At 37.6% G+C, this 14,354-nt stretch overlaps 1 protein-coding gene across 2 annotated transcripts in view; it reads right to left on the reverse strand.

Annotated features, from left to right (window-relative positions):
* Positions 1 to 8,816: 8,816 nt before the first annotated feature.
* The window catches only part of LOC590762 (mediator of RNA polymerase II transcription subunit 1), a 39,749-nt gene continuing 34,211 nt past the window's right edge, over positions 8,817 to 14,354 (reverse strand). For both annotated transcript variants that reach the window (XM_790356.5, XM_011666169.2), the window contains exons 12-13: positions 12,346 to 12,490; positions 8,817 to 10,555 (exon numbers count right to left, since the gene is read on the reverse strand). In XM_790356.5, the coding sequence (XP_795449.4) occupies positions 9,273 to 10,555; positions 12,346 to 12,490 (1,428 nt within the window). In that variant the 3' untranslated portion in view covers positions 8,817 to 9,272. The remainder of the gene's footprint in view (positions 10,556 to 12,345; positions 12,491 to 14,354) is intronic.

Here is a 14,354-nt window from a genome sequence, read left to right on the forward strand (position 1 = left end):
GCGAATCATTGACCAGAATGTCCCAGACCAGCTCACTACGATCTAGCCGAGTAATGCTATGGACCTCGCATAGATGTGATCCACGGCTTTCACTCGTTCGATGGGCCAGATACCCGAGATCGAGGTATGGTACGAGCCATTCGAACACGCCCATCACGCCATGCTCAACATCAAGTTGAACGACGGTGTCGATCTACCGACATCGTATGAAGGAAACAAAGCCATCTTTGACAGGGCTGCTGAGGTATTGGAAAGGTGATGTCAAGACGGTATAGAGCCGAAGGACTATCGTAAGTAGGAGTCATAGTTAGCTAACTACTATCGATGGTGTAGCAAACAACTATGAGTATGAATCAGAGGCGTAAATCCGTACCGAGGAGTTGGGGGGGGGGGGATAATCGGCGATAGTCATCACATACTAGCACGAGCACACGCCCACACTAATTTACGCAAGCAGCGCGCGATCTCGCACGCACAAACACACAACACACACACACACACACACACACACACACGACACACACACACACGAACAAACAACAAACACACACATACCCAAAACACATGTACATAAATTTAGACATGCATACATACATGCACGCACATGCCAAATTTAGACAACCATAAAGTAAAAGAACTGGACTTATTTTCGAAATACTGACAGCTGCAACTGTAGTGTTTTATTAATGAACTCCGAAATAAGACGACACACTTTCAAGTTAGATAACATAAGATTGAGTATTTCGTCAGGAAGATTGCGAACTCGTATTTTGATTCCCATCACTTAGAAAATGATGTATAATGGTACTGCCACAGGAACATCAACAAAATGTTTCATTGGGAGGAGAAGCGCATTGGTAAGTCATATTCCTGGTTTTCTCTTAAAGGAGAATTAACTTAAAAAACATTTATCTATGACCAAAAATAGACAATTCTGAGTCCTTTCTGGAAAGCCTAGGACAGGCGCGGATCCAGGATTTCTTAGGGGGGGGGGGGTCAAATTTGAAATTATGCGAGCCAAATATTGGTACATAATGGTGACCAACATTGGCGTAATGTGGGGGGGGGGGGGCAGAGAGGGCGATTTCCCCCTCCCTCCTCCTCAAAGCGCCGAAGCTTTGAAGTTTCATTAAATTATTAGAGAAAGAAGACGATTCGTTGTACCGCCGTTCTCGAAAATAATCCTCGTCTGAATTCAGTCCCCCCCCCCTCCCGCTTGAAGCGCGGAAGCTTTTACGTTTCATTAAATCATTAGAGAAAGAAGACGATTCGTTGTACCGTTCTCGACTTTTAATCCTCATCTGAATTCAGTTTTTCTCTTCCCCCCCTCCTGCGCGAAGCGCAGAAGCTTTTACGTTTCATTAAATCATTAGAGAAAGAAGACGATTCGTTGTACCGTTCTCGAAAATAATCCTCGTCTGAATTCAGTCCCCCCCTCCCGCGCGAAGCGCGGAAGCTTTTACGTTTCATTAAATCATTCGAGAAAGAAGACGATTCGTTGTACCGTTCTCGACTCTTAATCCTCGTCTGAATTCTGTCCCCCCCCTCCCGCGCGAAGCGCAGAAGCTTTTACGTTTCATTAAATCATTAGAGAAAGAAGACGATTCGTTGTACCGTTCTCGACTCTTAATTCTTTAAAAAAGGGGTGGGTTTTTTTCCTCTCTCTCTTTGGACTCCTGAGAAATGTAAAAAGGAGGTTATAAAATATCTTGAATATCCTAGAAAAATTGATCAAATCCCGGGATCAAATTCCTGAAATTCCTGCTAGCTTTGAAAGCTCATTCAGGATTATTTCATTTTGAAAAGTAAAAACATTGGCCCCCAGTCCCCCTCGATCGACTAGAGCTTGGGGGGGGGGGGGGGGGGTGTGGGTACATTAAGCAGTGTTCCGGATTTTTTTTTTCGGGGGGGGGGGGGGTCTCCAAGGCAGGACAAGCCAGCGAAAAGCCGGTGAAAGGGGGATTCAGAAATGTTGGCAGTCCTGAGATAGGGTGGGTGGGGGGGGGGGGGTGCTTTCAAAGGGAGGGAACGAGCATACGCGTACCCTAAATAACACTGATGAGGGGGGGGGAGCCGGGCATCTACTGTACATGATTGCACTTTTTAATCGCTCGCGCGCTGGCGCACTTTACGTCTTGGCTATAATAATACTTTGCAAAATAACGAAAAATTAAAAAAAAGTTTATGAAGTGCTTGTTCCAGCAAAAAATACACAATGTGTTTCCAAATCCTATATATATAAGATTTGTGTATAATATTACAATTAAAAAAAAAAACGAGACTGGTTGCTATGTATATCTACGGTATATAATTACATGCTTATAATTCATGGTTTTCACCTAAGAGTAATTTTTTAATTTTTTAACGAAAAGAGGTTCTTGATCTCTCAATTCTTAGATCAGTAGGAAGCATATTCCAAAAATTACTTCCAACAAACGAAACAGAAAACTTTCCTTGGTCTGTTTTGAATAAAGGAAGACGTAGTTGTCGACCCGTTTTTTGTCTTGTGGAATATTCATGTTGTATCATACTGCAATAATGTTTTAAGGAATGAGGTAGTCGTTCATTATCAAATCAAACACAAAAGTACAAATAGATAACTTATGCAATTTAAAAACATTCAACAATTTGAGGTCATGAAACAGTGCAATAGTATGAGAACGATGTGGCTTGAAAGTTATAACTCGTACAGCCATCTTTTGAGTATAAAATATATAATTCAAGTGTGATTTATAAGTACTACCCCAAACCTCTATGCCATATATAATATGTGGCTGTATCAGAGCTTTTACAGAACAGTATCAATATATATTTAGGGACAAAGTGCCGTAGTTTAAAGAGGATACCGACCTTTCTTCATATACAGTCATTAACAGATTTGATGTGAGAATTCCATGTTAAATGTCTGTCAATGGTGATGCCAACAAATGTCGCTTCCTCCACTTCTCTTAATTCTGCCTCAGATATTTTTAATCTCCCTCTAAGCATGGCCTTTCTCCTACGGCTGCTAAAGAACATGAAAAATTGGTTTTTGACGCATTGATACTTGATAGTAAGCTTGTTTGCAGTGCATCAATTCTGTATTGATTTTAAATTTGCATTTACTTCAGACTCATCTATTTGATCTACACCTTCGGGAAAAGTATGAAAAATATTAGAATAATCTGCAAATAGTCTGAAGTTGAAATAATTTGTCACAGTTCACAATTTATATAGATTAAAAAGTTGGTCCTAAGACAGAACCTTGTGGTACACCACATTTGATATATCTAATTTCTGACGATGACTCTTTGTATTTCACAAACTGCATTCTGTCACTAAGATAGCTTTCGAGCCATTTCAGTGCATGTCCTCGGATGCCATAATGGGATAGCTTTTAAAATAATATGTTATGGTTTATTGTGTCAAAATCCTTTTGAAAGTCAAGAAACACACCAAGCGTAACATATCCTTCGTCTAATTTTTTCCAAAGCAAACAAGTAAACAAATCATTGTGTTTTGTACTAATTCTTGATCCATAGATACGAGACCGTCAGGAGCGTGCTGGAAGCATCCACTGCAGAGCATGTGTTCGTGAAAGATATTGGTTTAGCCAAGGAGTTACTACATGCAACGCAGTGACCTAAGAGAATTCATTCCGACAGGTTATTGCCATTCTTTTCTGATCCGTCATCCCATCTTGATGTTCTCATCACTACACAAAGTTAGTTTTAGTCATTTGAAAAGCATAAAACCTACTACACGCCGACGAAACCGACGAAGCAGCATTTGATTTACGGAGCCACATAGAACTGAACGACCCAGCCGACTACTACAGAAGTCTGTATGAGCTCTGGATTTACGTCAAAGAAAACATCGACCCGGAACCAGTTATTCTTGATTCTTCTGATTTGTTGATGAATAATTCCGTGATGCTCCCCAAGTATTGCAAGGCGGTGGGACTGCCTTTCACTACCAACATACTTGAATGGAAACCGTCTCTTGACGATATTTTATCATGGAAGTGGGGTTGTGACTTCAGGCAGAATACAGGCTACCTAGATCAGATGCTTTCAACCACAGGCTTCTCTCCCCCTAAAGAATTGCCGTCACGTGATACATTAACCCCTGACGTCCTTGACTTGGCTGACGCAGGTTTGCCGTTTTACGAGGAAATGTACAAGCATCGCTTACTTTAAAATGTCTTCATCATCTTGAGATTGCCAAATAGCCCGCTGTTTCTGATTTGGGAAATAATCCCGAAGTTACAAATCGCGTCTTCATCAGCTCAAGATTCGACCTCGAAACTTGAAACTCGACCTTGAGAAATTAGCTCGAGATATTTTGCTCAGCGTTAGCGCATAGTGCGAGTCTTCGGTCTGGTGAAGACGCACAGGACAAATAGCTCGATATTTTGCCAAATAGTGGGATATTTTGCAAACTATCCCAAGATATCTTGGGATGACAATCCCGACCAAATATCCCGCTAATTGCTACTTCGGTCTGATGAAGACGCAAATTAGCTGGATAGTTTGCGATCGGGATAGTTCAAATAGCTGGATATTTGGCAATCTCGAGATATTGAAGACAGGCTTCAGACGGTTTCCAAAACAGGGATTGCTCAACACAATTATTCAAATAATCTTCAGATAATGTGGGTACATTTGGTATTGCTGATGCTAGATTTGGACCGATGTTTACAAAGAAATCATTAAATTCATTGGTAATTTCAGAATCAGTTTTTAGAACCTCATCATTTCTATTAATACTCCTTATAACCTTTTTTTTTTTTTTTTTACCTGAGTACCTTTGTTACCATTATTTCTCCCATTTAGTAATTCATTTATGATGTTCCATATTTTACCAGTGTTATTGCTGTTCTCAGCTAACATATCACTTTAATAATTTCTCTTGGCATTGCGAAGAACAGTCGTTAATACGTTTCTGTAGCTCCGATATTTTTGTACATCACTTGCATAAAAATTAGATTTTCTTACTTTTAAAACGATTTATATTTTTTCCGAACAGACTTCATTATTGATTTGATTATCCAAGGTTTTTTATAAGCGCGACCTTTGCAGCTTCTTTTCTCTTTGATTGGTGCATGTTTATTACAACCATTATTAAACAAATTATGCAAAATGGAATATGCCATGTTAACACCCGAGTGATTATCATACTTTTCGTAATATCATAATAGTGTATTTAATGTCTAATACTGTTACAGACTCACTAGTTACTCTTGTTGGATATTCTATTTTCTGCTCCATTCCTACGCATTTCATCGCAGTTGAAAACCCTTCTGTTGTTCCGTCTGAACTTATTGAATTTTTATTTGAATCCCCTATTATAAAGGCCTGCCTTCACTCTCTCACATCGCTAGAGGGATCCAATGTTGTGGATGTGATATCCCCATTCAAAATATTTTTCAAAAATCTGAAGAATGTTTTGCAGGGGGAGGGGGGGGGGGGGGGGAAAAAGGGGGGGGGGGGGGTGTTGGAAAGTTTGAGCTAAGAATTTTCGGCAAATAACTTGGTCTGACACCCAAAGTTTAAGGAGAGGATCCAGGCATTGCCCTCTACCTAAATTGTTTATATTTTAATTATTTTATTTGTTTTAATTTTTTTTATGGAGTTTTTTTTTTTACAGCCTTGTTTTAAAATCAAACCCAAACCCAATCAAACTATATAAGAATAGAAAAGACATGCCCCAGGACGGATAATGAGCTGTGCAATTTGAAATAACAATTGCTAATTAGCATTATAGATAAAAACATCCAAAGCATCACAAAACATGCCATAGACCTAATGATTGATATTTGAGATCTGATTTTAGGCACAGTATGTTCACTGAGTGGACATGTATGTTAGATTTTAGTTATCATTTTTGCATTTACATGATTAGTTTTCAGTTTTGGGGGTATTTGTTTCATTAATACATAATTAGCTTCAAACATGATATACATCATACAAATATCAAGAAACAAGGCATGCTAGCAAAGATATCAAAATGTGAATAACTTAAGTCTTAGATGAATGACCACAGAACATAATGACAAATACCAAGTTTCTAGTTTAAACCGAAATATGTTTTGGATCATTTTTTGGTTTTGCATTAATTCTGCTGTTGCTCAAATTATCAATTGATAGCGCATAATTTACCAATCACTATGGCCCGATGTATGGCGTTTCTATTTGAATTTGGTAGGATTAAATTTCAAACTGTGTTGTAAATTAGCCAAAACGAAAGTTACTAAGATCGAGAAACTGCCTGGATCCTACCATTGAATTTATTATTTATATATTTATTTTTATTAACAGGATAGCCAATTCAACACCAGTTGATCTCCCATGGGGCCCTGCGAGTAAAAACAATCATACGATCAAATCGATTACAGGAAACTAGCAAGTCAGAATAAACATAGCCTACAGAGAATTGAAATTCACGTAATCAAAATAAAAAGTTAAAGATTTCTTTGCATTATGGTAGATTTGAATGAGTCGAATGTGTGTTTTGTTTTTCACTTCAAGTGGTAAATTATCAATTTTGGTAAATGGTCTAAAGACGCTATTAATTAAGTTTGATTGATTAAAATTCATTTTTATTTTTGTTTTTATATTTTGATTTTCATCTTTTAAAATTTGTTTTGGTATATAAAGAGTAGCCAGCAGCTCAGAATGAGACGGTCACTGTACACGGTAATAAAGTATTTACAAAGTAATTTTACATTATATAAAATATTGTCAATAATATTTGAGAGTAAAAATACATGATATTTCGTTACAAGCCTACTTATTATTGATAGAGTTGTTTTAAATATATAGTACTGTACTGCATATTATAAATCTGCACTGTGTTATTTCAAATTAAGATATTATAAGATTATACTTGGGAATTTGCATGAATCATATATCAATTAAGCGTTGGGTGTAGTATTATTTAACTTAGTTACTGGCGCCATCTATTGTCAGTAAATACCTTGTTGAATGGTTAGTCGAGGTTCGGGATCGCATTTGTTTATGTTTTAGTTTTCTTTTTAGTAGGCCTCAGTTACTGGGGTAGAGTTATCAGGTCGCACTAAATGTTTCGCACATAGTTTAGTCAGCCCCTTTATAAGCGGGGTTTCGTTTAGATATTTCAGATATTATTCTTATTTTAGATCAAGATTATCATGTTTGCAGGGGGTGCTAGCATTCTGTATTTATATTTGTATATAACAACAATATATGATGATGCTTTATCACTTAAGAATATAATAAATATTACCACAGAACATGACAATTGCATGCCCTATTTCTACTTTAAATTTGACATTGTCTTCATTATCTTATCTTTGTATTGTAACGGGACCTTAATTAAATATCTTCGTTGTTTGATAATGATTATAATGATGATATCTGATATTGTTGTAAGTTAAAAAGAATATCAATATGAGGGAAAACAATCTGTCTTGAATCAAACAAATTAATATCTATACTGAAAATAAAGATGTACGCCGAAATAAAACACCGTGAACATTATAATTACAGCTATAGCATTTATTACGTTTTCCACAATAACGGCGAGTTTCACAATCTCTTATTTACAATGTCATATATATAATTCAAAATAAACCATTCAATATACTATTCGATATAATATACTAAACATCCCTCAGTGGCAGTCTATTCGGAATCTGATCATTAGGCAATTATGTAAACATATACAAAATATATTAACAGTATTAACATGCTGCATAATTCATGGAAATAAAACGAAACAAGAATGCACAGCGTACTCTTTTAATCCTTCTGGTACGTCGAAATTGTAATTATAGACATCATCTCGTAATTATCGACTAAGAAAAGCCTGACTGTCTTCTTTCTTCTTCTTGAGCTTCATATTAAGCTTATGGGTTATGTTTGATAGAACACCGTTTTTTGGTGAAAATGAATGATAAATAATCACGGACTTTGATTAAATTTACGCACCTGAAAAAAGAAATTGCTATAAATAAAGAATTATCACTAATTGCATATCAGCTTTACTGCATCATACCCGTTTCTAGTTATCTAAATCGCGAATAAAATGTCATTTTATTTCATTTCTATTTCATACTGGCAAGAATCTGGCTCATTTAAATAACCAATAGTTCGAAGGTATACTGGATTAATACTAAGTATAGACTTGTACATATGTATCTCGGTGATTGAAACGATTGTTGATAAAAAAAACTTTATTCATTTCATTTGGTTACCATGGTTACATGCATTTTTATTACCTTTTGATTAACTTACGAGAAAATGAAAAAGAATAAAAACAAATACATCACAAGAAGCCTTTATGCGACACAATTACATGTATCATAAGTGAATAAATTAATATTCTACAAACACTATACATTCGAATGAAAAATATTAAAAACAAAATGCAGATAGTCCACAATGTTTTGAGTAATGCATTGCATTAATGGGGCAGCCTCAACTATCTTAACTTTGAAGATTTCGATAAAATAGGTAAAAGATATCAGGTAGTCGACAAATCAGACACAGTTTATTTAGATTTAATGAATTTAAAAAGAACCACCACTATTAATTTTAAGCAAATTTCCATAGACTATCTAGCTGCGCCGGTCGTCAGCTAAATTAAATGGTGTGTAAATGAAAATTAATTTAAAAGAGTTTATTAATGGCTAGATAGAGCTGAAAGGGCTGGTCATACTCGCATAATGGGGGAGATTTACAGAATACGTATGAAGCATCCAATGAGTCCGTTGCACACGAGGCGTTATTTTGATTGACGTAGGAGACTGGGCCCTGTTTCATATAACTTGATATCAATAACAAGTTACAAGCTACTGTTATAAGCTACTGAAACCATGGCATCTGATTGGCTGAGAGCAAGTTTATCATAGAAATTAAGCATTTGTTATTGAAAAAAGTTTTATGAAACGGGCCCCGGGTGTGGTCTTTGTGACGCGCCATGTGAGAAAGACAACGTACAAAACGAGCAAGAAAGGATGAAAAATGAGCATTGCGTTGATTACTGGGGGAGTGTAGTCATCTCCGTCATTATTTGATAAGCTTTAGGTGATAATGCAGTCGAATTGACGCCATATGTTCGACTGGTATTCGCATGAAATGACCTGGTAATTTTAAAGGCAATTTACCACGTGTGAACGAGGCTTCAAAATTCGTGATTTTGATCAATTTTTTTGGATCAATTACTGGTAGCACGTTCAAACCAATATGGAAAGCTGAAGGCCTTGTCATTGTGGTATGATTTAAGAACAAACAAGGTGACAAGCTCTAGGCCTACATCTTTTGTTCTTCGTCCAATGGTACTTTTCCCAAGTTGATGGTACAATCACACAGCGAGCATTTTCCTTGCAATGCTCTGGCGCATTCCTCACAATAAACCCCGTCACAGTCTTGGTCAGAGCAGTATACCAAGAGACCATCATCCGGGCTACTACAACCTAAGCATTGCGTTTGTTTTAAACCGCAACAGGTGAAGAGACACTTACAGCAAGGGAACTTCATTGTCAAATAAGAAGATATACTGATTTTGTTGTAAGCGTCCTTTTCTTTCTTGTTCCGTCTAACGGATTGGCAAAGCATTTTCATCAGGGACTGTCTTTTCTGCAAGGTGCGACCATAGAGGTAAGCAATGCGTTCTACCTCTCGCTCTGGGTAGTAGTACGCGGCAATGTAACGGAGAAGACGTTGGGCGTAGGCCTGCGAGAGCGTCATCAAGATAGTGACAAAGTAGAGGACGCTGATGATGATAGACAAGTTTTTGTCAGGTATAATGGGCTGTGGTAGGCAGACGGTGGTGTCGAGTGAGGTGTTGAAAGCAGACGTGGCCTTGAAGCCTTCGTTGAAGAGAATCCTTACAAGATCAGCCACAACACCATTTCCTCCGATTTCAACATCAGTGCCGGCCTCTCCTGATGTGGCAATCTGGACATCACCGTGCTCTCGAATCTTGCTAAGCAACCAGTAAAGTCCAAAGTCAATGAACATCAGAAGCCCAGCAATGATGGAATGTAGACAGACAGTCGAAAGCCCAAATTTGAAGTAGCCCTTCTCCGATTTGCATAGACGAACAGCAGTCACGTCAATGAGTCGGTTCCGTTCGTTCTTTTTCAGTGGTAGAAGGTGATGTTGTCCATTTTCACTGCGGTTGGCATCTAGCTTCTTAAACTGTGCAGTGATGTACTGGTTGTCGTATGAGTCCTTGGTGCGGTAGTTGGAGTGGTACATGTATGACTTAAAGAGCACCCAGACGAAGGACAGTGCTAGGAGTTTGTCAGAGAAGGATAGGATCCAGTCGACGTAGCTGTAAGCTTCGTCCAGCTCTGCAGAGATGGCCTCTTGGATGTGCTCAGCGGTCGTGCTCGAGTTTGAACGCTTCTCGAAATAACGCGAGAAATCGACATCGGCCGAAAAGGTGTCCACTACGCTCTGCATTGCAGTGCGCGTGTTCAAGAGGGCGTTGTTTACGGCATTGTCCAGATAGGCCGGTGTGGCACAGATACTGTTAATTTTCAGAAGACTACATACGGCGTCTGCGTTAAAAATCTCACACACTTGACCTGAAAAAGACAAGAGATAAACAAATTAAATCGTTACAAATAATTAAACTTGTTTTTCAAACTTCAATATCTTCGATTCTTGCTATTGCAATTTTTAGCTTTAAAAATGGAGAACAAATTCCGGATTTAAAGGATTAAAACATATTTTTCTACAAAACCGTGACCTGTAGAAGAAAAGAAATTGTATTTAGTTTTTTTTTTGTTCAATCTTTATCATCACAGTTGATTGAGCGCGCGCAAGACCGCAGGTCAACGAGGTCGAAGCTCTTGTGAGATTAATATTAGAAAGAATTCTGGGACCGTCTCTTCAGTCTCTCCAGTGTCGTGAACCTATCTGGTATATCTTCGGTCAAGTGGGCTATAGTAGAACAGCATGCATACATTTAGATACGAGTAAAATTAACGATGCATCCGCACTATTCAATTATATATTTTGTGTCCTGTGTCGCGCGTCAGTTCATAAGTCCAATTTTCTACTAGTGACTATCGTGCAACACTATGAGTATCAATCAGTGGTAGATCAGTGCAGGGGCGACGGGGCGACTTCCAAAGTGGGGAGGGGGGCACCAACGAAAAGGGGCACTTTTGGGAAAAAGGGCAACTACACAGGGAAATCTCAACGCGAAAATATCCAATTTTTTAGACCTTGGTATATACCCCTACATTGTGATTAAATAATCAGGAATGATTTCAATATTTATTTCTTTTTATACATCATACAAAATATTGCTTAAGCATCAGACTTTGTAGTTGGATGTCAAGGTCTGAAATTTATTTGCGAACGAGTGAACTGAGCGAGGAACAATTTAAAGATTTGTGAGGTCACAGTGCGAAAAATTACATCTTATAAAGAGGAAAAAACCCAATCCTCGCGAGGTTATAAGCACATTCTTATAACGGAAGAATGAAAAAACCTTTGATATGTAACTAAATTATATCATCTAAAAATGCGAGCGAGCTTTGGGGTTAAGTGCTCTTAGTCGCTTAAAATTAGGAACATGTTTAATGACGAGGAGAAAAGGGGATACTTATCGAAAGGTATAAGACACTTATTAGAAAAGAAAAGGAGCACGTGTCAAAGTACAAAGGGTGATTATCAGAGGTGATAATTGGGCACTCCTTACACCTAAAAGAGGCACGCACCAGGGATGGGAAAAGGCACTTATGAGAAAGGAAAAGGGGCACGTGTCAAAATAAAAGGGACAGTTATTAGAGGTCAAAAGGGACACTCATCAGAAATAAAAAGAGTATTTATCAGGAGGGTAAGGGGCACTTGTCAAAGTAAAATGAGTATCTCTCAGATTTTAATAGAAACAACTTATTGGAGTTGAAGGAGGCACTTATCTGAAGTGAAAATAAGCATCTTCTCGTATCTAAAAAGAATCATTTACCAGAGATAAAAGGGGCACTTATGAGCATGGAGAATGGACACTTATTGCAAAGGAAAATGGGAACTTGTCGAAGGTGAAAAGAGGAAGGGGCACTTTCACAAATTAATAGGGACACCTGTCAAAGTAAAAGGGGCACTTTTCCCTATGTAAAAAGGAGCACTTTTGGGGTACTCGAAAAATAGGGACACTGTGACCCCTCCCCTCCTTGCCCGCGGGAGCGCCGCCTCTGGATCAGTGTCCTAATATCCGGGAGATCCTGGGTTCGAAATCAAGTCAACGCACGATTAAGTCCCTTGGTAAGGCAGTGATCGTCATTATCAAATCCTTTGGATAAGACATAAATCCGTACATTTGCCGTATTTAACTTGTGGCATCTTCAACTGAATCAAGATAACTTACCAACGGAGGTTGGGACCCTTTTATCTCTCATAAATGTTTGGCAGTCGATGTAGACATTATTCAAGTTCCGATCGCAACTCCGGTAAGCTGATCCTAAGATGTCGTCACAGGCCCTTGCCGCTTTTCCCAGTTCTCTCCCTGCAGCCTGTGTTAAAGAAAGGAATTGACCATGTTTAAATGCAATTGGGTTTCAGACGATTTAAAGAAAGAAAAAACGGACCCTAACGTTTCATGATTTGTGATTGATTCAAATCGATCGAAACTTGTAGGACTTTGGTTCATAATATTTCAATCAAAACCTTCCAGATTACGAACAAGGCATTGTGCCTTTGATATTGATTGTATCATTGCGATCGATTTAGATCATTCGCAAATCTTAACAAGCCTGGGCACAAATTTGTTTTCTATCTTCTAACCAAAGATTGAAATCCACACTTACATTCGCTTTACATAGCAAAGTTATATCCACTCAATGGCTGTTTACTGTGAAAAAGGAAAACCGATGCTGGATTTAGGTTTGTGTGCAAATTTGGGCTTAGCAAAGGAATTTAGGCTGAGGGTTAAGTTTTTCTTTTGTTATATGTGATTTCAGAACAGAATTAATAGAATACGGACTAGTATTTTGACGCATTAGACCGAACATATACAGTGTATACAAGAACAGCCTGTCTGTGCTAAATGACTGGGTTCAGGTATGTGATAATATTGACAACATGCTCTCGTCGATCAGTGCACATGCCATGCGCTATGCAATAACACATATTCATTATCATTAGCAGCATCATCAGCATCACCATCTTCGGCATCAGCACCACCGCCACCATCGTCATCGTCATCATCATCAGCAGCAGTATCATTAGATGACGACGGAATAGCATTATTTATGAATGGTTTACGAATAAATTAACTTGAAACTGTGCTCTTTTTTTTTAGAACGTGGAGTCTTTATTATTTGTAAACATACACTATATCTGAAAGCAGTTTAGTCATATCAATCTTGATAAAATTCAAAATGAATTATCTATCGTAGTACCTAGACTGAAATAGCATGTAACATGTAATGAAATAACATAATTGTAGTTATGAATAACTTTTCTTTTGTATCCCTTCCGATGTGTACACACTAAGAAATAAGGGTGCAGTTGGGGTGCAGATTTGCATCCACCTACGGGTATTCGGCAGATCAGAGGGTGCTGCTATTGTAGCTGAATTGTAACTGTATTTGTGTAAGGTAAGATATACATACTCCTTTAATAAAAACACATGCATCATGCGTACAAAGCGTGGTTTCTGCCTTATCCATGTCCAAATCTAAGAACCAACCATCATGAAACATTACAAATTCAAATTTCAATTTTTCAAATTTATTCATGTTTCCAACAAAACATTACAAATCAATTATAAGCATTTAAAACAAATTCAAGAAATACATGTTGAAAACAGAGAGTCCACTAAAAAGCAATGCTTGTACAAGTGTGAACATCTTAAATGAAACTTAGGAATAATAAGTAATTAAATTAACTAATCTGTAACTACAAATTTGACACGATCGACTTAGGGTCATCTTTGTATAATTATAATCATTTCAAAAATTTCAAACAACAGCGTCAAACAATTCAAACAATATTCAAGTAGCTTAGCTACATTTATGCAAAACCAGAATATTTTATTTCAGCACTGCATCGTTTTACTCCTTTAATCACTGATAATGCATTAGTTCCAAATAAACTTCCAATAAATGAATCAGAACACTACAGCACACAACTAAAAGGTAGTCACACAAATGATGTGAACCAACCGCAAACGATGTCCAAAAATGGATCAACATCGAGTTTTCGTAAGGTACTGCTTTTGTAATTCATTAAAATGAATAAGATCATTAGTTTAATAAGTTGTTCTGAAGTTGTAAAGTTCTGTTAGGTCATGTATAAAACAAAAAATACGTTGACTGGACTAATTTCTTCCACTATACGGCATACTGGCCAACGTACTTCCTTTAATTCATTATT

The sequence above is a fragment of the Strongylocentrotus purpuratus genome, unplaced genomic scaffold, assembly GCF_000002235.5.
Source record: "Strongylocentrotus purpuratus isolate Spur 01 unplaced genomic scaffold, Spur_5.0 spur5_scaffold_2, whole genome shotgun sequence".
NCBI lineage: Eukaryota > Metazoa > Echinodermata > Echinoidea > Camarodonta > Strongylocentrotidae > Strongylocentrotus > Strongylocentrotus purpuratus.